General features: G+C 38.4%; 1 protein-coding gene and 1 long non-coding RNA gene across 14 annotated transcripts in view; both read left to right on the top strand.

Moving 5' to 3' along the window:
• The window catches only part of SYNJ1 (synaptojanin 1), a 120,126-nt gene that overhangs the window by 14,867 nt on the left and 81,088 nt on the right, over positions 1 to 24,171 (top strand). For all 13 annotated transcript variants that reach the window (XM_050956072.1, XM_050956101.1, XM_050956140.1 and 10 more), the window contains exons 3-8: positions 14,603 to 14,689; positions 16,101 to 16,368; positions 18,350 to 18,575; positions 19,854 to 19,937; positions 20,667 to 20,728; positions 21,220 to 21,316. In XM_050956072.1, the coding sequence (XP_050812029.1) occupies positions 14,603 to 14,689; positions 16,101 to 16,368; positions 18,350 to 18,575; positions 19,854 to 19,937; positions 20,667 to 20,728; positions 21,220 to 21,316 (824 nt within the window). The remainder of the gene's footprint in view (positions 1 to 14,602; positions 14,690 to 16,100; positions 16,369 to 18,349; positions 18,576 to 19,853; positions 19,938 to 20,666; positions 20,729 to 21,219; positions 21,317 to 24,171) is intronic.
• On the top strand, positions 9,021 to 10,315 carry LOC127055771 (uncharacterized). Its single transcript, XR_007775616.1, has 2 exons — positions 9,021 to 9,932; positions 10,041 to 10,315. It is a non-coding gene; the product is annotated as an uncharacterized LOC127055771 (long non-coding RNA).

The following is a 24,171-nucleotide window of genomic DNA, read 5'->3' as shown; positions in this document are numbered from 1 at the left end:
GGAGCAGCACATGGCAGTGGGTGGGAGGGACAGCTGAACTGCTGGCAATTGATTGCCTGCTGTGCAGCTGCTGCACAGGGAACTTAAGGGAACAGGAAGCTGATTAGGGGGCTGCTGGTCCACCCTGATTCTAAGCCCCCACCACTAGCTCCAACGAGTTGCTCTTTCTGCAAGCAGTGGACAAAACAAGCGGCTGCCAAACAACATTATGTGGGAGCATTGCACAACTTTAAGCATGTTCCCTAATTGATCAGCAACGAAACAACGTTAGCCGGGATGACTTTAAGTGAGGAGTTACCGTAGGCTGCTCTGTGGGCCCAGGTGCCTATCGCTTAGCACACATGATATCCAGCTCCTTGGTTCCCTGACCAGGTATTTGTGGTTCTTGGTTCCTGATCTTTGGCCAGGAATCTTCTAGCATCCACTTGTATCTGGGCTTCAGCTCTTAAGGGGAAATGGTAAGGGGACCGCGGCCCTCACTCTCTAGTGTGTTCCAGCCCAATACCCTGTGTGAAGCAACTACGGCAAGGTCCTTCCAGCACAGTCGAAGTTTACTGCCCCAACTATTTCCTACTTATGTCCCTTCAGTTTGGGGTAGTCCATACAGTCTGTAGAATTATATAAACTTGTTTTGAGGTCTAGAAGGAGGTGAGGCAAACCAGTTGAAAGTCTCTGGGTGAAGATGAAAGGCAGATGAGGGTTGGAAACAGAGGTGGCATGATGGTAAGGGTCTGCTACAACCCACCAGATCAGGAGAAGGAGGTGGATGAGGCATTTCTAAAACAAATAGAAATATCCCAAATAAGAGACCTGGTAGCGATGGGTGACTCTAACAACCCAGAAATCTGTTGGTCATAGGGTGACCAGATGTCCCGATTTTTATAGGGACAGTCCAAATTTTGGGGGCATTTCTTATATAGGCACCTATTATCCTCCCCCCCTCCAAATTTTTTTTTACACCCGCCATCTGGTCACCCTAGTTCCAGGGTCCCCAACGCAGTGGCCGCGGGTGCCATGTGCACCTGCCTACTGCCTCCGGACAAGCAGCTGCCGAAATGCCACCAAGAAGCGGCAACATCAAGAAGTGCTACCGCTGAAATCCTGCCAAGTTTCGACAGCATTTCGGCGGCAACGCCTCTTGTTGCTGCTTCACGGTGGGATTTCAGCGGCGGCGCCTCTTGATGTTGCCGCTTCACGGTAGCATTTTAGCGGCTGTTTGTCTGGCAGCCACGGTCCTTGGCAGCTAGTCGTGAAGTGCCCGCCCCACAGAAAAGGTTGTGGACCACGGCCCTAGTTTGTTAGGTAATACCGCAAAACGCAAAGTCTCCGGACAACTTTTTGTGTCAGAAGAAACAGTGAGGCGTCCTTGCGGCAAAGCTTATGCCCAAATAAATCCGTTAGTCTCTAAGGTGTACCACAAGGACTCCTTGTTGCTATTGCTGATACAGACTAACACGGCTACCACTCTGAAACTTGTGTCAGAAGGTAGAGGAATAACTGGAGGCCAGTCATTTTATACTTGATTCCGGCTAACAGAGAGGAATTGATTGCAGAACTGAACATAGGATGCAATTTGGATGAAAATGATGGATTTCATGATTCTAAGGAAAGGAAAATGTGAGAGCAGCAAAATAAGGACAATAAACTTTTTTTTTTTTAAGGCAGATTTTAAGAAGCTCAAAGAACTGGTAGGTAAGATTCAATGGGAGAAAATCTAAGGCAAAAAGAAGTTTAGGACAGCTAGCAGTTTCTCAGAAAGACAATATTAAAGGTACAGCAGCAAACTCCTGATTCATAGGAAAGATAAGAGGAATAGTAACAGGCCAGTATGGCTCCATCTGAAGCTCTTTAATGGCGGGAAAATCAAAAGGGAATCCCACAAAAATTGGAAACATAGACAAATTGTTAAGGAAGAGTACAAAAGAATAGTGCAAGCATGTAGGGACAAAATCAGAAAAGCTAACAGAGAATGAGTTGCATCCAGAAAGGGACATAAAAAGGCAAAAAGAGGTTCTGTAACCACATTAGGAGCAAGAGGAAAAAATAATGAACGTGTACTCCACTACTTAATGAGAAAAGGAGCGCTAACAAAAAAATGTCAAAAAGGCAGAGGTGTTTAATGTCCTTTTTGCTTCAGTCTTCACTAAAAAAGTTAATTGTGACCAGATGCTTAACACAATTAATATTAACAAGGGGGAAGGAACACAAACCAGGACAGGGAAAGAATAGGTTAAAGTTATATTAATTCAGGTCATTAGGGCCCTGTAGCATTCACCCTAGTACGTAAGGAACTTGCTGAAGCAATCTTGGAACTGTTAGCAGGTATGTTAGAGAACTCATGGCAGGATAAAGGGCGAACTTAGTACCTAGCTTTAAAAAGCAGAACAATGAGGACCTGGGGAATTATAGACCATTCAGACCTGGTTGGTACCTGGAATGGTACTGGAACAAATTATTAAACAATCAATTTGTAAGTAACTAGAGGATAATAGGGTAATAAGTGATAACCGGCATGGATTTGTCAAGAACAAATAATGCCAAACCAACTTAATTTTCTTGTTTGACAGGGTTACTTTCCTAGTGGATGAGGGGAAGCAGTAGATATGATATATCTTGATTTTGTAAGATTTGAATTTGACACAGTCCCACATGACATTCTCATAAATAATCTAGGAGAATGTGGTCTAGATTAAATTAATATAAAGTGCGTGCATAACTGGGTGAAAGACCATACTCAAAGTGTAGCTATCAATGGCTTGCTGTCAAACTGAGAGGAAATGTCTAATGGGGTCCCACAGGAGCATGTCCTGGATCTGGTATGAGTCAACTTTTTTGTTAATAACGTGGATAGTGGTGTAGAAAGTATGCTTGTGTAACCTGCAAATGACACAATGCTGGGAGGGGATTGCAAACACTTTGGAGCACAAGATTAAAATTCAAAACAACCTTGACAAATCTGAAATCAACAAGATGAAATTCACTAAAGACGAGTGCTAATTACTACCCTTGGGAAGGAAAAATCAAATATACAAATACAAAATCAGGAATAACTGGTTAGGCAGCAGTCTAGCTGAAAAGAATCTGAGGGTGATAGTGGATCACAAATTAACCAAGTCAGTAATTTGAAGCAGTTGCAAAAAAGGTAATATTCTGGGGTGTATTAACAGGAGACATGAGAGGTAATTGTTCCGCACTACTTGGTGCTGGTGAGGCCTCAGCTGGAGTATTGTCCAATTTTGGGCACCACCCTTTAAGAAAGATGTGGTCAAATTGGAGAGAGTCCAAAGGAGAGCAACAGAAATAAAAGGTTTAGAAAACCTGACCTATGAGGACATGTTAAAAAAACTGAGTATGTTTAGTCTTGAACATAGTAAAAAGAACAACGATGGGGTGCGGTAAGTCTTCAAATACGTTATAAGGAGGACAGTGATGAATTGTTCTCCATATCCACTGAAGGCAGGATAAGAAGTAATCAGATTAATCTGCAGCATGGGAGATTTAGGTTACCTATTACGTAGCCTATAGAACTAACCTGCTTGCTTGCGTGTGTGTGTGCGCGTCTATGTGTGTGTGTGTATATGTATATGTGTGTGTGTGTGTATATATATATATATATATATATATATGTATATATGTATATATATATATATGTATATATGTATATATATATATATATATAGTTTAAGTACTGTATTTGGTTTATTGTAATAGGTTTATAAATTTATATTTGTAAATTTTGTGAAGCCAAATTTGGGACAAAAACTTATCTTCTAATCAAACAAATTGGTGATCCTAAAACCCATACTATTAATATTATAATTAATTTATTTTATTTTATTTATTTAATTAATAATAATAACTTAATAAATTAAATTCCCATATTATCCACATTAATATTATTAGTACACCCTAAATCAGGCTACAGACTGATGGGTCAGCCAGGAGTCTCAAAAAGTGTGTGACAGAAATTTTTAGGGATTCCAGGCATCCTTAAACCCCTGAGAATCTTACCTAAAACGTAAGTAAAAAGTTAAAGCTACAGAGAGTTGAAGAACAAGATTGTGTGTCTTACTCACTCTTAAGAATGCAAAAACCTAATGTCCGGTGCCTGCGGTTTGGCAGAAAGCCCAGTATTTCCTGTTCTGTATAGTGGTTTAACTTAAAGTTTTTTACTTTAAGGTTTAAAATTTAATCTTGCAAAATAAAAAGTAATAGTGTTTGTTTAATGTTATATACACATTTAAGGGGCTTTGTTGAAGTTGTAACGAATGGTACCAATAAAATATAAGCAGTAACATCAGGCCCAATAACCCACACTATGTGGTGGTGGGGAAGTTAATAAATCTATGTATTAATTGCTGCCAAAAGATTGCAATAACTCAGAACTTGTACAGTTCTTCAGTCCCCACGACTCTCCCAGGCTATACCTCTAATCTGTCTGCCTCAGTTCGCCAACTGTTTGGCAGGTCCCAACCAAAAAAAACCCCTCTCAATCAGCTACAGGTCACTGAGGGATCAAAAAAAGGGAACCACACCACCACCCCTCCATCATTTACTTAAAACGTATTAAACTGTAAAACTAGTTTAGGGTATTGTTTCCTCTTGTTTCTGTAAAGAAACGCCTTCAGTTACAAAGTAAAACAGCAAAGAGTTCATTATAATTTATTACATAAGCTAGTAAAGTGTTAAAATTCAAATAAGTTCTATGTTATATGTTAAGGTAAGTAAAGTAAGGGCAAAAGTGAAGTCTGTTAAAGTTACCAGCAGTATGGCTTTAAAAAACTTTGCCAAAAAAAATTTAAAAACATAAAGGTTTAGAATAGCTAAAAATAGCTGTTGATAAAAATAATCTCTAAGCATTGTAACCCATGGGGTTTTGTAAGTAATGTATTTAATGTAAAAACAAAGCCCAAAAAAAAGGCTAAACTGGTTTAAAAAAAAAAAAGCTGTTACATGTCTGCTCATAGCTTGTAGTTCGCTTAAAAAAATTAAAGTAACTCAAAAAAGCCCAGCAAACTTTAAATGCCAGCTTAAAATCGCTGGATGGCTATAAATCAAACTGTGGTCGGCTTTTAAAAAAAATAAGAAAGTTAAAAAAAAAAAATTTTCCCATCCCTATTGGCATGGTGGAACTGACACACACACACACACACACACACACACACACACACACACACACACACACACACACACACACACACACACACACACACACACACACACACACACAAATCTGCAGGGCCAGTTACTGAAAGTAGGGCAAAAAAATTAGCTCAGGCTAAAACAGTATCTTTAAAAGCAAAATTAAAAAATTAAGTCTAAAAAGCCACAAAAAAAAGTTTGCAGTGCAAAAGCTACCAGCAGTCTGCAAATAATAATAAAAAAGTCTCAGGGTGGTACCACAAAAGGTAAAATTAACTAGTAATGTAAAAAAATAAACAAAGGGGGGAAAAAATCCTCTCCTCTGTTAGCATCTACCCCAATAGTAAAAACAAAGTGCCTTTAAAAAATGTAATTGTTCAAAAACTAAAAAATGTGATGTCACAAGTGATATGGATAGCTAGTGCCTGTAATGTAGGATACAACAAAAAAAAATACTACAACTAAAAAATGCATTGGCGTATAAATAAAAAAAAAAAAAGAAAAATTGAGCCCCTTTTGTGTTAACACTTACTGGCATTTGGGCAATCATTCACATTACCTAGGTCTCTAAAATTTCGTAAACCCTTTAAGCCCCTTTGGTGTATGCTGGTATCATCTGGTGTACTGGTAAAACACCCCACTACACCAGATCTTAAACAAACAAACAAAAAATGTCCCGTGTCAGTGTAAAACTGCCTTAAGTGTAAAACGTAAAGGTTTTATAAAAAGTAACCCTACTCATCCAAAACTATCTCCAGTGCAATACTTCAAAACCTACAAACTAATACCACTGTAAAAATTAAGAAACCCCCAGGGTTAGGCCAAGGTGTTCCTAAATTCCCTACGTACCAGCATTGGCAAAATATCCCTAACCCACGTAGTAACCCTGTACCTTGGAGTGGGCATGCCCCTCGACAGGTTTATGCGTTTAAATCCCCATATGGGGGCCCAAAACCGTGTTCCTTTCTTTTCAAGTTCTGCACAAAACAATTCACTCCTGCAAAAACCCAAGTCAATAATAAAAACTCAGTTGTAATAATGTTTAAGCAAACGCTTAAGTCTCAACAATAAAATATTCAAAAACTCCAAGCCCATATAAATAAACTAATTATAAAAGGCTAAGGGCCTGGCACCCTCAAACCATCCGGTGGCCTCCATTAACCCATTTCCTTTTTCTGATAAACAGCCTCCAAAAAAACCAAACCCTGTACATTTGTCTGCATACTCTGCAAATTACTCAGCATAACACCAATAGGCCCCAAGTATAGTCATAGCCGCTTTAGGCAAAAATGCAAGCAAAAAACCCACAGCATCTGCAGTGGTAGGGGGCCACCACAAAAAATTTATTATAAATCGTGTGGGAGCAATTAGTATTATCTCTGTCAAAAATCCTAAATCCTCGTCTCTGTCATCAGAGTATACAAAAACACTTGCAACTTTTGCAAGTAATCAGGTTGTTACCACACTTCTTATACCCATTAAGGTACAAATAGGTCACCTAAAAAATGTTTATACCTTTGTGTTATTAAAATTAGCAAACCCAGAAAACTGACTATTTAAAAACTAATTTCCTGTACAAACAAAAATGTGTTCTTAATTTGGGTAACCAATTGTTGTGTCTTACTGTAAAATAGGAAAAAATTACTCAACAATAATCATACCTAAGTGTGGCATAGTATCTCCAGTAAAGAACTCTCAGCCTAAGGAGTGTAATTTAAACAAAATAGCTTGGTTTGCATGATTAGCTACTAAGTTATGGGCGTTGCTTTGCAAGCATGTAAATGCCTTTGCTAAACACAAACAATTGTAAATGTATGGCAGTCACTGTTTTTTTAAACAACAATAATCAGCCCAAAAACAATATCCTTACCCAAAACAGGCAAACCCATACATAAAAAAAACCCTATCAAGTCTTTATTAACATAGGAATAAAGACTTGTAAATGTACTTCCGCTGCCAGTTCACCTATTTGACCCGTAAAAAAACCAAATGGTTCTTGGCGTCTCTCGATTAATTATAAACATCTAAATCAGGTCATACCCACTTGTGCCCCTACAGTGGCCAAAATGCCAAATCTAATCAAGTCCTTTAATCCAAAGGCTGTGTGGTTTACTGTCCTTAACATCAGTAAACAGCTTTTAAACATTATCATTGGTACACCTTTCACAGTACCGTTTTGCATTTAGTTTCTAAAAGTCCAATATTCCCAAACACATTTACGCCAGGGGTATAAAAATTCTCCAGCTTTATTCCATGTGCAAATAAGGCAGGTAATGTTGCAATTTTCCAGACCAACTGTTTCATTTCAATATGTAAATAACCTGTGTTTAGCAACACAGACAAAAAAAAATCTAAAAAAGCTTAAGCTCCTACAAATCCTAAAAAAAGCAGGGTTAAAGTGCAATCTTGCGAAGTCACAGCTAATGGCCAACTGTGCCTCTTTCTGGGGTCTCATCCTAACAAAATGAGGTAGAACCCCAGCACAACAAAAAGTAAATGCAATCCAAACATTGCCTTTACCACAAAACCCTTTAAGATCCTTTTTGAGTTTAACTGGGTACCACAAAAATTTCATTCCCAATTTTGCTTCCATTGAAGGTCCCTTAAACCAACTATTTAAAAAAAATAAAAATAAAATTATCCAATAAAATTTACTAACACACAAAAGCAGTATCCCAGCTAAAACAGGCCATTGTCAAGGCTCCAGTGTTAATCACTCCAAATCCTAAAATACCCTATTATCCAAAGTTAGCGGTAAGCATTAATGTGTTAGCAGCTGCGGTTTCACCAAAAAAGGTGCAAAAAAATCAAATCTGTGTCTTATGCCTCAAGTTTAATGTAATCAATTGAACTTACCTATAACAGTTTTATAAAGTACCTATTGGCAACCAGTTGGACCATACAACACCTTTATTTTCTAATTGGTCTCAGCCCAATCATATTACACTCATTGCACACTCCCCTTCAGTTCTTACTGTCCAATAGGGTAAAAAATGGGCAAGTCTCAAATGCTTGCCTAGTCCACTGGGCATTACTGCTGCCAAAATATATATATATTGCAGTAAACCTATTAAAACACCATCTTTGTTACTAACTGCTCTACTATATCAAGGGAAGCCACGTATGTGTTCCAATCTTAATCAATTAAATCTAAAAAAAAACAAAAAAAAAACCCTCCAACCATTAATCCAAAAAACAGTTTCTGTTAATAAGTATCATTTCTTTGTTAATGGTTCTAGTCATTGCCATCAAGGTAAACCTCATACCAAATTTAATAAATGCAAAAATCAAATAAAAACATAGTAAAAGTAATCCTAAAGATTTCCAAAACAACAAAAAAAAGGGTCGCTAACAGTAAATCCTTTGTACAAAAAATATGCGACATTAAAATCTCACATGTATAAAGGTCCTTAAATGGCTTTGCAGATTAATTTTGTAGGTCCTTTGCCAAGAACTCAGAGGTAATCAATATCTAGTGATCAATCCTTTTTCAAAGTGGGTAAAGGCATTTCCTCTTAAGGCCAGTACTGCAAAAGCCACTGCCAAGGTGCTAATAAAGCAAGTCTTCTCTCAATAAAATAAATCCTGCAAAGGTAAAATCAAACCAAAAATCACATTTAATTGAAGAGTTCTTTAGGAACTATAAATTAATAAGCCCTGCAAAAACTACCCATCCCATACAAGCCACAGTCATTTAAAATGGTAAAACAAACCAATCAAATAATAAAAGTAATGTTAAAAAAACTGGTTAATGTAACTAAAACACTTTCATACCTCTAATTTTAATGGCATTAAAAACAACACTGGCTGCATCTACTAATAAAACTCTCTTTAAAGTAATAACAGGCCAACCAATGCAATTACCAAAACATTTTAATTGGGCACACCAGTGGCACGCAATTAAAAAAAAAACATAAAAATAATTACCTACTTGCAAAATCTGCAAAAACATTTAAATTAAATACACTTGCAGGTAGCAGCCAAATTGAAAAATCCAAACAAAAGGCAAAGGCTTACTTTAACAAAAACCAAAACAAAAAACAAAAAAAAATCTTAAGTTAAAAAATTAGCGTTGTTATTGTATAAATCACCGAAACATGGGCTGTGTAACCAATAAATCGAACCCTTACGAATCATCGATAAACTCAATTCAGCAGTGTATAAAATTAAAATAACAAAAGGCAAGTGTAATAAAAACACAATCTATTATACTAATCAGCAGTTTCCTGCTCAAAACATAAGTAAACAGCATCCAACAAAATCGCAACAACTAAAGCCCAGCAAATTGCAACCATAAAATAAACATTAATATTTCTAATTTTACTACATTATCGTTGCTCTAAGGGTAAAACTAAGCCAAAATCACAAATTTAAAACTAAACTGTTACCGCCCCATAAAACCAAACAACATGGTCGTGCTCAATTGCCAGAGCACGTAAAATAAAACAAACCTACACAAAAAAAAGCAATTTACTGTTTATAATATGCATAACATAACCCAACTGTTTAATAAAACCCAATGTAAAATTAATCAGCTAATCATTTTAAACAATCAGCACAAAATTCATTTTAAAAAAAGATATGTTCTGCATATGAAAAATTTCATAAATGCAATCACTAATGTATTACAACCCTTAAAATTAACAAAGGTTCCCAACTTAATTAAAAATAAGCAACTATTAAGTTGGTACTATCCCCACGTGTTTTCAAAATCTAAAAAAAATCCTAATCCACATGTTTAAATTCATGCCAGCATTTGGCAGCGGGTGCTATAAAAAAAAATAAAATCTGTAACACCTCACCTCAACCAAAACAGTTGTTGTTTTCTTTAAAAAAAAAAAAAAAAAAAAAAAAGTATAATGACACAATCTTTGTCTCATGTACGATCTTGTTACCAGTATTTAATCCAAACAAAAATGTGTACAGGCAATTGGCTGCTGTACATTCTATAGGTCACCTCAAAAACATCATCTATAAAAAAACGCATTAATGCACCTCTCCTGGTGGTCTGTCACATTCCAACTCAAACTTGAAAAGTGCCACAAATGTTGCTCTTTTTAATTAAAAAAAAAAAAAAAAAGCCTCAGTACATCTGTATTTGTAATGTGTTTAAAACAAACACTGTTCTGTGTAAACTACCAAAAAAAAAAAAAAAAAAGGTACAAAATTCGTCGTCATCGTGCCTGGTAAGGCTAACCAAATAAAAAACTCCAATTAAAAGGGTAACCTATGCTAAAAATAACCAGTTGTTACCAACCAAAAATGTACCAATATAGTCCCTTAAACACCTGTTACAAAACCAAATTTTTGTTTTACTCCAAAGCAACCTACTTTAATAAAAGATTAAGTTATTTCACCTATTCCCACTTTTAAAAACATTGCTATTATTTAGGCTAACCCTGCCTATCATCTTTATTAAAAATGAGGTTAAAACAGTCCCCATAAATACTTAACCACCTACATCCTACCTGCGTGACAGGGTTCATTGGTGCAAACCGCCCCGTCAAAGGGAAGCATGTAGCCTATCGAACTAACCTGCTTGCTTGCATATATAATATATCTTTTCTTATTGTTTAAGTATTTAGTTTATTGTAATAGGCTTATAAATTTATATTAAAGTAAGTTTGGCTGTAATGCAAAAGACCCACAGGCTATATCAGGAGTCAGCAACCTTTCAGAAGAGGTGTGCCGAGTCTTCATTTATTCACTCTAATTTAAGGTTTCGCGTGCTGGTCATACGTTTTAATGTTTTTTAGAAGATCTCTCTCTACAAGTCTATATGTTATATAGCTAACACAGTGTTGTATTGTAAAATAAACAAGGTTTTCAAAATGTTTAAGAAGCTTCATTTAAAATTAAATTGTTGATCTTACACCACTGGCCCTCTCAGCCCGCTGCTGGTCTGAGGTTCTGTTCATCTAGGCCGGCAGTGGGCTGAGTGGGGCCTGCGGCCGGGACCCCAGATGGCAAGGGTCCGGCAGCCAGAACCCCAGACCAGCCACAGACTGTGTGGGGCCAGCAGCCGGGACCCGAGACCGGCAGTGGGCTGAGCAGCTCAGTCCACTGCTGCTCAGGGCTTCCATCTGCCGGCTATTGGCAGCCGGGATCTCGGCTGCCGGACCCACTCAGCCCTCTGCCAGTCTGGGGTTCCAGCCCTGCCCACATACAGTGGGTACCTACCGTCTCCCTGTTCTGGCCCATTCTTTTCTTCTCTCTGCACTGAGCTGAGGTTGGGAGAGAACCGAGCACAGAGCTGGGGGTGAAGGGCCTGGCCAGGAGCTAAAATGAAGGAGGGGGCTCAGGGTTGAGGCAGGAGGTTTGGGTGTGGGGGCACTTACCTGTGCAGGTGGGAATGTGAGTAGGGGTGCAGGAGCTCCTGTTTGGTGCTCAGGGTGGAGGTGGGGATGTGGAGGGGTGCCAGAGTCAGGGCTGGGGTCATGGGGGGTGTGTGAAGGAGTCAACAGAGGGCTGGGAGGTACAGGGCTCAGGGCAGGGGCCTGGGGTGTGTGGGGGGGGTGCAGGGCTCAGGGCAGAGGGCTGGGTGACTGCTCCCCCGAACCCCCAAACTTTGTCCCGACTACCCCCTCCTGGGACCCCACCCCCTATCTAAGCCTACCTGCCCCTTGTCCCCTGACTGCCCCCCTAGCACCCTACCCCCTACCTGTCCCCTGACTGGCCCAACCCTTATCCACACCCCTGCACCCAGACAGAACGCCCTGGACTCCCATGCGTATCTAACTGCTCCTCGTCCCCTGACAGGACCCCCAGAACTCTGGACCCATACAACCTCTCCCTGCCTGCCCCAACCCCTCTCCATACCCCTGCCTCCTGACAGCCTCTCCAAACCCCCAACTCATCCAAACCCCCGAGCTCCTTGTCTCCTGACCACCCCCTCCAGAGACCCCCCCACCCTAACTGCCTCCCCAGGACCCTCCTTGCTCCTGTCCCCTGACTGCCCTGACCCCTATCCACCCCCTAACAGACCCCGGGCCTCCCATGCCCCATCCAACCTTCCATGCTCCCTGACTGCCCCCTCCAGAGACCCCTGCCCTAACCACTCCCCCGGAATTCCACCCACCCTGCTCCCTGTCCCTTGACTGCCCCAACCCCTGGCCCCGGACCCCTTACTATGAGGCTCCCTGCTTATCTGGAACCCTGTTGCCACCCCGCCCCTCCCTTCAGAGCGCTGCACGTGAGGCGGCAGGGCTCCGGATGAGCGCGGAGTATCTTTCCCTCCTCACGGAGCCAAATGCTGCCCCGTGGGAGCGTGCAGCCCCAGTCCCCAGAGCGCTGTGCACGCGGCGGCAGGGCTCCAGGGGAAGGCGGAGGAGGGGCCGGTGGCTTGCTGTGCTCGGCCAGACTCTCTGGCCCGGAAGCGCGGACCCTGCGGCTTGCCGCGTCGGCAGGACTTTTAATGGCACGTGGAGTCCCAGCAGGCAGCCATGTGCCATCTTTGGCACGCGTGCCATAGGTTGCCTATCCCTGGGCTATATCCTGTATGTTAAGCTAAGGCAAATTTAGCATATCTATATTAAAACCTTTTACTCAAAAAGCAAAGTTAACCTGTAGCTTGTTACCTAAATAAATAACTACTTATGCTTATGTCTATAACCTTTTGTCTAAACCAATAAACAATAAAGTATGGCCTTGGGGTTTTTTCAATGTTATATCCACAAACTTAACAGGTACATCACAAAAAAACTTATGTGCATATGTACATGTCATCAATATGCACATACATACGAACCTATACAGTAAGTGTACCTTAACATTTTGTGGGTAAGAAATAAAATCTGGGCATAAAAAAAATGTTTAGTCACTTGTGCCCTATAAAAAAGGTAACACACCTCGCTAAAGCACTCTGCTCTATCATTCTCACTTACATTCTGTTTCTACTCTCTCTCTCTCTATTGTATCTATTTACAATAATTACTAGTATTAGTAGGCTATACTTGTTCTTCTTAAACTTTGTTTCAAAAAGCTATGCTAAGCTTGGGTTCCCTAAGATTTATTCTTAGTTTTGTTTATTAGGTTTTAATTTTAAGTTTAAGTTAGTCAAGTAAACCCTAATTTAGTTTTAATGGCTCTTACCGTTAAATTTTTCTAAGCACTGCATCCCTCACTCAAAAATTAAAAACCTAAACTGCAAGGCTGATCCTGTGTCTCTTACCACCAGGTTATCAAAAAAGGGTGTAAATATATTAACCAAAGCTTTGTTGCATATAATACTATATTAGCATACATATCTTTTAAATAGCAGTAATGCAGTTGTAACTTTGTAACTCTAAATATTTTACCATTTACTTACTATTATTAATTTTAATAAAAAGTCTTTAAGGATATATCTGTGTCAGTGGAAGCTTCCTGTCATACCCACAAGGGTCCTTTGTAAATTCTGTAAAGCCTAATTTGGAACGAAAACGTTTGTCTTCTAAGTAAACAAATTAACAAGCCTAAAACCCATACTATTAATATTAACAATTAATTATTACTATTAATAAAATAAAATTAATAAATTAAATTCCCATATTATCCAAATTAATATTATTAGTACGCCCTAAATCAGGCTACAATTAGGAAAAAAATTCTAACTACAGTTAAGTACCGGAATAGCTTATCAAGGGAGATTGTGGAATCCCTGTCATTGGAGATCTTTAAAGAACAGGTTAGACATCTGTCAGAGATGGTGTAGGTATACTTTGTCCTGTCTTGGGGTGGGGGGAGAGCAGGGAAAGGGGCTGAACTGGATGACTTCTCAAGGTCCCTTCCATGCCTTCGGTTCTGTAAGTCTATGATTATGCAGTTGAGTTTGAAACTTCTTAAGAGTGTGACTGCTGCTTCGATGGCAGCGAAGTGTCGGTGGTGTATTTTTCAAGAAATTTGTTGTCGTGAGTCTACTGGCCTGTTTTTTCTGCCAGTGGTGCTAGTTCTGTTTCTTCCCGCTTTTTCCATTGTAGGTCATCAGAAAACAGAAGCAATTTGTCTAGGTGATAGGATGGGACAGGGTGATTTGGTCTGGTGCTTGAGTAACAGCAGTAACTGTAGTACTTCACTAATTCTATTTTTATCCCCCTTTTGTGTCTTGGTTCAAGGATGACTTTTCTATAAGTAAGTCTTAACATTTGGCAGTGTTCACTATTTTAAGCACTGACTTGCTAAAGCTTAGCAAAGATAGGAGGCATGTTGTTCATCTTCACATAGCAACACAAGTAAAATCTATTGTAGTCCCCAGAAGACAGAGTGGCTACTATTTTAAAATGTCACTAATGCTGCTAGGAGTCCTTAGGAATAGTGACATAATTGAATTAATGTAACTTTCTAAGAGCTTCAGATACCTTAAGCATTATTGTTGTATTTTCTTAAATTTCTAGTTCAGACTGAAACTATTTTCAGAGCTACACTGTTAAGTCAAAAGGGTTGGGTTTTTTTAGAAAAGTGACTTTATCTTCTTTTTTTATAGCATCTGCAGAGAAAGAGGCAATCAAGAGCACATACTCCAAAGTAATGGATGCATATGGACTTTTAGGTGTATTAAGGTTAAATCTGGGTGAGTTTTTAAAAAAAAAAATGAAAAAAGATGACTTTTTATTAATTGGAGAGAGCCTCTCTGTCCTTGTAAGAAACCTCAGTCTAACATCTTCAGGACAAGTGTTTGTACTATGCCTAGCATGTTGTGAGTATTACCAGAAACAAAGAGTAAACACAAACAACTTCCACTTTCACAACCCCTCTTGCTTTCAATAATATACTTCCTGTGTTTCCAATCCCTTAGGAGAAGTTGAGAGCTCACAAATTAGGGGTGTATGTGTATACTTGTTCAAGAAGAGAACACCAATATCTTCCAAGATCACCCACCAAGCAAGGTTCACTATACTGCCTCTGAATTCGATTTTCACTGTTTAATGAACAAAGTTAATGCTTAACCCAAAACTAGATCTAACATATAGTTGTTTTATGACTTGTAAAATTATTGTATTGCTATGTCAAAATATTCATGCAAAATAGAATACCAAAAGGAATTGCCTTGGTTAAAAATTAAGAGTACCGTATATACTCGATCATAAGCTGGTTCATTTATAAGCTGATCCCTCCCCAAGATGGATAAGTAAAAATGGAAAATTTTTATAACCTGTTCGTAAGCCAACCCTCTAATTCAGGGGTCAGCAGACTTTGGCTCCTGGGCCATCAGGATAAGCCGCTGGCGGGCTGAGATGGTTTGTTTACCTCGAGCGTCCACAGGCATGGAGGTAAACCTAAGTAAACAAAGTATCCTGGCGTGCCAGCTGCTTACCCTGACAGGCCGGGACAGCAACTGGTGGGGGAATTTTTTTGCGAGGGAGAAGCTAGGAGTCAGGGGAGTAACCCCTGTGACCACCCCCCACATTACCCCACCCCTAGCCTGGGACCACTACACGCTCCCCATCCCACCCCACCTTATCTAGGGAGGGTCAGGGGAGGAAGTCTCTGACTTGTCTGGAGCTTCCCTAGCAGGCTGGGCGGCATGGCCACAGCATGTTCCTGCGGGCTGGGCCGGGCAGCGCAGCCACAGCTTTCCAGTCCTGGAGCTGCAGCTGCTTTGGAGGCTGTGGGGAGAACAGCGTGGCCAGAAGAGGGACAAACTCTGGTCCCACCTCTTCCCTTCTGGCTCTGCTGCCTCTTCTTGCTCCTTCTGTTGCGGAGAGGGGCTGTGTCCCACCTCTATACCCGTTCATAAGCCGACCCCCTTCTCTGGTGATTCCCTTTTTTACTAAAAAAATTTGGCTTATGAACGAGTATATAGGGTAAGTACATTTTCCAGAGCTGTAGAACTAAGCTTGGTGGATGTAACCATTGGCTTTATTGAAATGGCAAACTGGGTTTAGGACGGGGGGGAAGGCTGAAAATCACTGATCTCGCTTGTTGTTTTTAAAATATTTGTAATTAGAATTCATTACTCAACTATATTTCTGGTTTTACAGGAGACGCTTTGTTACATTATCTGGTTCTAGTCACAGGATGTATGTCTGTGGGAAAGATTCAAGAATCTGAAGTTTTTCGGGTTACTTCCACTGAATTCATATCATTACGAAGTGACCCTTCAGATGAAGATCGTATTTCAGAAGTGCGCAAAGTTTTGAACTCAGGAAATTTTTATTTTGCATGGTCTGCTACTGGGGTCAGTTTAGATCTTAGTCTTAATGCTCACCGTAGCATGCAAGAACACACCACTGACAACAGATTTTTCTGGTGAGTTGATAATACATTTTGCCAGGCCTGACATAATGTAATGTGTGTACATATTGATCTATGGCAAGTTTTGATCATTGACTCTATCCTGCAAATCTTGATTGTTAAAATTGCACTCATGTATAATTCCATGTTGTTTTATTTCAGACTCCTATAAAAGTGAGTTTGAACATTTTCTATAACAACAATCAGACATAGTTCGGGGTATCGTCTTCACTAAAAGATCAAGTTGTGAAAACAGACAATACTGTACTTTGATCAAAATGCTTGTCACAACAATGTAACATTCTGCTTTTTGTGTTGCCTGAAGAAACTGATTGAACCTCTGTAAAATGTATCATTGCTTTTCTATAGAAAACTGGTATTGGATGGGAGATTCCAAAGGGCATTTCTTGCTTCTGAGCACTGTTCTTTCTAAGAGCTTGTCTACACTGGTACTTTAAAGCGCTGCAACTTTCTTTCTCAGGGGTATGAAAAAACACCCCACTGAGCACAGCAAGTTTCAGCACTGTAATGTGTCACTGTAGACCGTGCACCAGCGCTGGGCACTATGCCCCTCATGGAGGTGGGGGTTTTTGAGTGCTGGGCGTGCTCTCTCCCAGTACCGCGACCACACAAGCCATGTTAAAGCACTGCTGGGGCTGTAATTACATTGTTTTTGTTACCTGTAGTTAACACTAGACATTACCTGAAGTATGCTAAAGGAGTAACAAAAACTGAATTCACTTAGTTTTATACTTCATACATTACACAGTAATAACACCAAAGTTATAATTTTTGACTTGTATACCTATTACAAAATCCCATAACCAGTAGTTTAACAAGGTGGATTACACTTCATGATCACCTAATCCCATTGTTTGGATCAACGAGTTTCATCATTAGGCTTTAGTGTTGACTAATTTGCAGTAAACTCACACTGGTCATGGAGTGCTTCAAAGAAAACAAGCACTGTTAGCATAAGCAAACATCTTTTGAACAAAACTGAGATGCCCCAAATACTGATGGCAGCCCTAGAAGCCTGTTGAATTATTCTTGCACTACAGGATCTCTGACATGGTAACATGTTCCGTGGTTTTAAAATAAGCTTTTGAGGGGAGGGAAACTGTCTTGGGAAATTATTAAATGTGTGTACACAGATTTTTTTCAGTTTGTAGCCAGTCCAAATTCTGTCCTGGTTAGCAGTGTTCCAATTGATTATTGGGTGGCCTATATGAAATGAGTTAGTGGGTCACACATGACACACAAAATAGCCCCACCATTGGCATTCTGGTTTTATTTTCTCTGAGGCTGACTGACCGTGAAAACTTCTACTCTCTAATCCAGTGGTTCCCAAACTTGTTCCGCCGCTTGTGCAGGGAAAGCCCCTGGTGGGCCGGGCTGGTTTGTTTACCTGCCACATCCACAGGTTCGGCTGATTGCGGCTCCAGTTGGCCGTGGTTCGCTGCTCCAGGCCAATAGGAGCCGCTGGAAGTAGCAGTCAATATGTCCCTCAGCACCACTTCCAGCAGCTACCATTGGCCTGGAGCAGCGAACCGCAGCCACTGGGAGCCGTGATTGGCCGAACCTGCGGACGCGGCAGGTAAACAAACCTGCCTAGCCTGCCAGGGTCTTTCCCTGCACATGGAGCAGAAAAAGTTTGGGAACCACTGCTTGAATCCATGGTTTTCACATTAGTAGGAAAGGATAGGAGTATCTGCAGTATTAACAGAAGATTCTAGGTTGTCAGTTTTTATGTCCATTAAAATTCACTACAGACAATTTTTGTCCTACAGACATCTAAGCTACTATCTGGAAGGTTGTGTTATGTCAGGTTTGTTTAAATAGGAGTTGTGGATGAAACTATGCATGTTATGGAAAGCTTTCCTCTTGACATTCCTTATATTGAGTGTGGAGTTTCAGACAGCAGTTGCCTAAACAAAATGAGCCATTTTATTTCTCTCTCATTGTCATTAATTTGAGTCCCTTCTCTTTCTGATAGGAACCAATCACTGCATTTGCATCTTAAACACTATGGTGTGAACTGTGATGACTGGTTATTGCGTCTCATGTGTGGAGGAGTAGAGATTAGAACAATTTATGCAGCTCACAAACAAGCAAAGGCTTGCCTCATTTCACGACTAAGCTGTGAACGAGCTGGAACTAGGTTTAACGTACGGGGAACGAATGATGATGGTCATGTTGCTAATTTTGTTGAAACAGAACAGGTATGCTGTATTATAACTATATTACCCATCTGTCTGTACTCAGTATAATGATAGTAAACAATTTATGGCTTTTTGCTCCAGGTCAAAAGATTGTGGGCCAGATCCATAGCTAATGTAGGTTGGTGTTCTTCTTTTGAAGTCAGTGAAGCTAAGTCAATTTACACTGAGGATTTTGTCCTATATTTGGAACTATTACTATGCTGTAATGCATGAAATTATAGATTATTCTGTGGTAGGTACTTTTGATTGCATTATTATGAAGAGCCTGATCCTGCAGTTGTATACATGTGGGTAGGTCATATCTATGTGAATCTCTGCACTTGTTCAGAGTCCCATTAAGTTTTATAGTTTCACCCAGATGCAGGAGTGGCATCAGCATACCGTAAAGGTTCTTGAACCATATTTTTCCAGTAAACTACTTATTAGATGATAAATTGCAGTTTATTTTTATAACATTTGAAGTTTATTATTTTTAACCTAAGGCTAAATATTAGCACTTTGAGGAAATCTTGGAGTTGACATTGTCAAGTAATGAGTTAATATATTTTAAAAACATGCATCTCAGGATGGTTTAGTTACTTTATTTCCATTATAAGTCCCAAATTTAACTCTTGTGAGCTAAGAACTTACAAAAGGAAAAAAAACAGTTATGTAAGAAGAGTGAATATTAAATACTGAAAGAGAAATCAAAGCTTCAATGCAATCTTTGAAAGAGCCTTATGGAAAGTTTTAAAGATAAACGTGAAAGGGTTCCTAGAAACTAAATTAAGAGAATCAGGTTATATATTTTTGTCTGTTTTACAGGATTCTTATATGGGATTTTGTGTAAGAGAAATAAAATGGAAAACTTAAGTATTCTCTGTTTTTTGTCTAAATGTTACCAAAATATATATTAAAAAGTGGATGTGAAATTAAAAAGTTGTAAATATACTCTGCCTTGCCGTCTTAAAGAAATCTTTTTAGGGAAACACTTTTTATGAGAATTTGGAGCAGGACTTAATTTAAAAAGAAAAATACTCTCTTTCTAAAACCACAATAAACTTGTCCCTGTGGTATATTGTATCTTCTTACTATTGAATATTTATTTATTCAAGTTGTGCATTCTGAGGCATGAGACACACAGGTCATTTAATATGAATTTTTTAAAATAACAAATATGTTATTCCTGCTTATACTATGACATAGTTGTATTTTATTCACTGTGTTAGGTAATGCAAAAAAGACTGCTTTGTTTCTACAATTCCCCAGTAAAATTACAGTACTGCTTTTTCTCAACAGGTGATATTCCTAGATGACTGTGTGTCTTCCTTCATACAAATTCGTGGATCTGTTCCATTATTTTGGGAGCAACCTGGTCTGCAGGTAAGTAGTTAAGATAAAGGTTGAGGCCCTGTTGCACTGTTATCTTTTTGGCTGAGCTCTGGATGAAATTCTTGTTTGGGAGAGAGACTTTTGCTTCTTAACAGACTGGAGGTATTGCTGTTGAAGACACTACTTTCTATGGGACCTGAGTACACTATCTCTAATGCTTAGTTTCTTTTGGCCTAGAAGTTTAGAATTATCTGACTTTTAACGATTGCTTCTTGAAACAGGTTGTTCTGGAGCACACAAGCGGAGAGGCGCTACTCTTGATTTAGTCATAAATAATACAAAGGAGTCTATGCGAGGAGTAACTATGCATGAGACACTAAGTAATAGTGACTACAGTATAATTAAGTTCAACATCCTTGGGAGAGGAATTGTATGAAAATTTAGTACTGTGACACTAAAATAAAAAATGAGGACATTTTAAAAATTCTTAGATGTAGCATGGCAGCTGTATAAGCGTACCATAAGAGTCACAGAAGGCTCATGTATCCATAAACAAAAAAGCTAAAAGTGCAGTTATATGATGAGATTCAAGAGGTTGTGTCAAAAAGATGTTCTTCAGAAAACTAGCATTAATGAAACCAATAGAAAGAAGCACATATTATGGAAGGAATAATGTATGACAGAAGTAGGATTTAAACGGATTTTGGAGAGCAGATTAACCAAACACACAAACAAACAAAAAGTTCAAGTATATAACTAAATGTACTCTTCTTGTCAAAGGTAGGATCCCATCGTGTCAGAATGTCAAGGGGATTTGAAGCAAATGCACCAGCTTTTGACAGGTGAAATAGTGGCTTGCATTTTTCTTAATATGATGTTCTGATGAAGTAGTTTTACTGATTTTAAAGCTCTAATTCAGCAAACCATGTGAATAGTCCTTTTGAAATTCAGTGGGCTACTCCTGTGCTTAATATTTCATCTTGTAATATTTATTTGGCAACTTCTTTATTAAAATTGGAGTTCAGAATTTCATTTCATACTGTGTATACCAATGCTTGGTTAAACTCCATGTAACTTCTTGGTAATTAGCCAAATGTTTCCTCTTAAGTAGAATTTTTGCTACCATTGACCTAAATAAATAAGTCAATTGTCACTTGATATCACTGGGCTAGATCACTTCCTTGGGATGCATTTCAATAAAAATGGATGCCATAATAAATGTACACTGCACTCTAGTACTTCATTCAGATGGGGTTGATTAAGAGAAGATGCTGACTATATTTCCTTGTTACTAATCAAAAGGTGAGTGAGGCTTTTTTTCGTCTGTTAACAGGCATTTCCGAACACTTAAAAATGTATATGGCAAGCAAATTATTGTAAATTTACTTGGGGCAAAAGAAGGGGAGCACATGCTTAGCAAAGCCTTCCAGGTAAGTATTATGATTATCTCATGCCCTGTATGTTTTCAGAATTGGCTTATGCCTTAGGTGGGTGTTAAATAGTCTTTAGAGAATGAAACATATGTTATACACTAGAGTAACTGCTTGTTGTTAAAATAAATCTGTACCCATTTTGCTCAATATAGGATCCTTAAAGATCACAGAGGCATTTCTTAGGATATATACAATGAAATGGATTTTAAATATTTTTAATGACAATCAATATGTCTGAGTATGTTAGCCAAAATAAGCATTCTTTTTAAAAATTATAACTGCAATATGGCAGGCTGTTGATAATAAATTGTAAATTATATTCCCTTAATACTTGTTTATGTCTAAAGGAAATATCTTCTGCATTCTAATGTTAGTACTTAGGCAACAGATGTTTTGGTATTTAATACTGAGTGTGCTTCAGGTAAACTATTTTTTTTTTCTCCAAAATACTGCTCTAGGAATTCCTGGGTGTATTTTTAGACTGTAGAGAAAAGGACTTCTTGAACTTCAAATGAATACATCACTTGAGGTTTAAAATAATTTAATAGTTTAATTGAAATTTAAACTTTTAAAACTTATTCAGAAGACCAGCATTTTGATTGTAACTGACCAGTCTCAAGATTTCTTGCTACTGAGTTATATAGTTGAATAAAGATTCTCCTGGGTTCTAATTAGAGAATAGCCTGTAATATCAGTCTAATTTCTCTCATATTATCTTTTCTTCGCAGCCAAGATCATTTTCTAATTACTTATAAAATAATTTATTTACAGATTAATTGTATTACCAATTTAGACTGTGAAATCACCTGTAAGATGCTCAGTTATACTTATAAAATATATCTAACCTTAAAATAATACCAAGGTAGAAATTCCAGTAAAAAGAAGACTAAGCTGAAGATGACAATATTGTGTGTCTGGGGTACAGAAAATTTTATTTCATTGTAAATGTCACTTGAGTTATTTTTTTAGTCTAATTTTAATATAAGATGCTGTAACGCAGTATAAAGTTTATTTTCGTCATTCTTTTTTACATAGTACTCTTAGAGAGAATTGTAAGAAATGTAGGAGCTGCCTTGGTGGAACAGACAAATGATCAGTCTAGTCTGATATTTAACAGTATCAATGCCATGTTTCAGGGAGCAGCATAAAACTGTGAAATCTACCTCAGTAGTGTGCTGTGGGGCAATGTTCTTGTACTGTATTGGTGTTGTGTAGATACCTTACATAAGAAGAATTTTGCTAGTCTCTGTTTTTATTCTACTTAGGTTTCTCCTGGCTACAGATGCTCTTCATTTAAATGTCTATTGTTTCCTTTTTTTTTTTTTTTTTTTGGTTCCCCAGTATTACCAGAATATGTTTATATTGATTTAAGAGTCCTGGGCACTGAATTTTGAATAAGTTTAAAAAGGAGAAACAAATTTTCTTCTGATAAAAGCCATCATTTACGTAAGATGGCAACTCTAGTATTCATTCACTACTTCTACCACTGGACTTGCATATTAACACTGCTGGAAATGATTTAATTGGTATACTGTCACCAGCTGTGATCTCAAAATGGACATTTTAAATTAAAATTGTACCAAGTATATTTTCACTTCTGAAAAAATTGCATTTATCTTTTGACTGCTTTATGAGCACGACTTTTAACATTCCAAACTTCTGAACAACTTCACACAGATAATTTAGTAGTCTCTCTTCCAGGCTGAACAATCCCAGTCCCTTTACTTTCTCCTCATATAGAAGCTGTTCCTTACTCCTAATGATTTTTGTTGCCCCTCTCTGTACTTGTTCCAATTCTAATATATTATTTTTGAGATGAGGTGACCAGAACTACACACAGTATACAAAGGGTGGGTCTGCCCTGGATTTATAGAGTAGCATTATGATGTTTTCTGTCTTATTATCTATCCCTTTCCTAATGGTTCCTAACATTCTATTTTCTTTTTTGACTGCCACTGCATGTTCTTGGCTAATATTATTAACTAAGTTCCAATGAGCAAAATTTAACTTTGCCTTGGTTAAGCTTCTAAACTCCATTAGAACAGTAAAGTTGTCCTAATGTAACTGAGATCACAATTTGGTTTGCAGATTCTTTATTCTTTAGTGGTGATGTGTGGGCAGGAAAGAACCCAGGATGACTTTCAGAGTTTATGATGAATTTTCAGGCTGGTACATTTAAAAAAAAAAAAAGACATTGTTTTACATGTAAAGAGAGCAAATTTGCTCAGAAGGCATTGAGATAAAAACATGCAATTCCCCCTCAGTGCCACTTATACAAAGTCACTTTTCAGAGCAGATTGGCCATTTAAGATGACAAATAAGCTATGTATAGAATTAAGCTGCAAATAAACAGTCTGTGGCAGGGGATCTCAAACTTCAGTATGGGTCACATCTTAGTAGAGTGCATCTCTTGGACTCATACTCTCACGTTTGCAATCCTACAGGCTTCCTCCCCATCTTTTTGTGATCACATAACATGTGGCAACTACAGCAACTGTTTACATGCAAAAATAATATTAGGAGATCAGTTAATGTACTTTAGCTGGATTTTTTAAATGTAATTTAACAGCTGAAAACAAGGAAAGTAGGCATCGTGTGACCAATCAGCTCCCCACAGACGGTCACTGGTCCATGCGCAATACGTTTTTTTTCCTGCCATGGTTGATGAGCTTACTAACTCCTTAAACTGTGGAAGAAAATTGTAATACTTACATTGCTTTAATGATGTTAAGGTAGAATATAAATCTACTTCTGGTTTTGGCAATTAAAAAACAAAAATTCAGTTGTAATAATTTAGAGCCTTGGTTTATATTTTATTACAATGATTTGGATTAGTATATAATAAAAGTATG

This window comes from Gopherus flavomarginatus, chromosome 1 (assembly GCF_025201925.1).
Source record: "Gopherus flavomarginatus isolate rGopFla2 chromosome 1, rGopFla2.mat.asm, whole genome shotgun sequence".
Classification (NCBI taxonomy): domain Eukaryota; kingdom Metazoa; phylum Chordata; order Testudines; family Testudinidae; genus Gopherus; species Gopherus flavomarginatus.
This window is presented reverse-complemented; position numbering and strand designations above follow the sequence as displayed.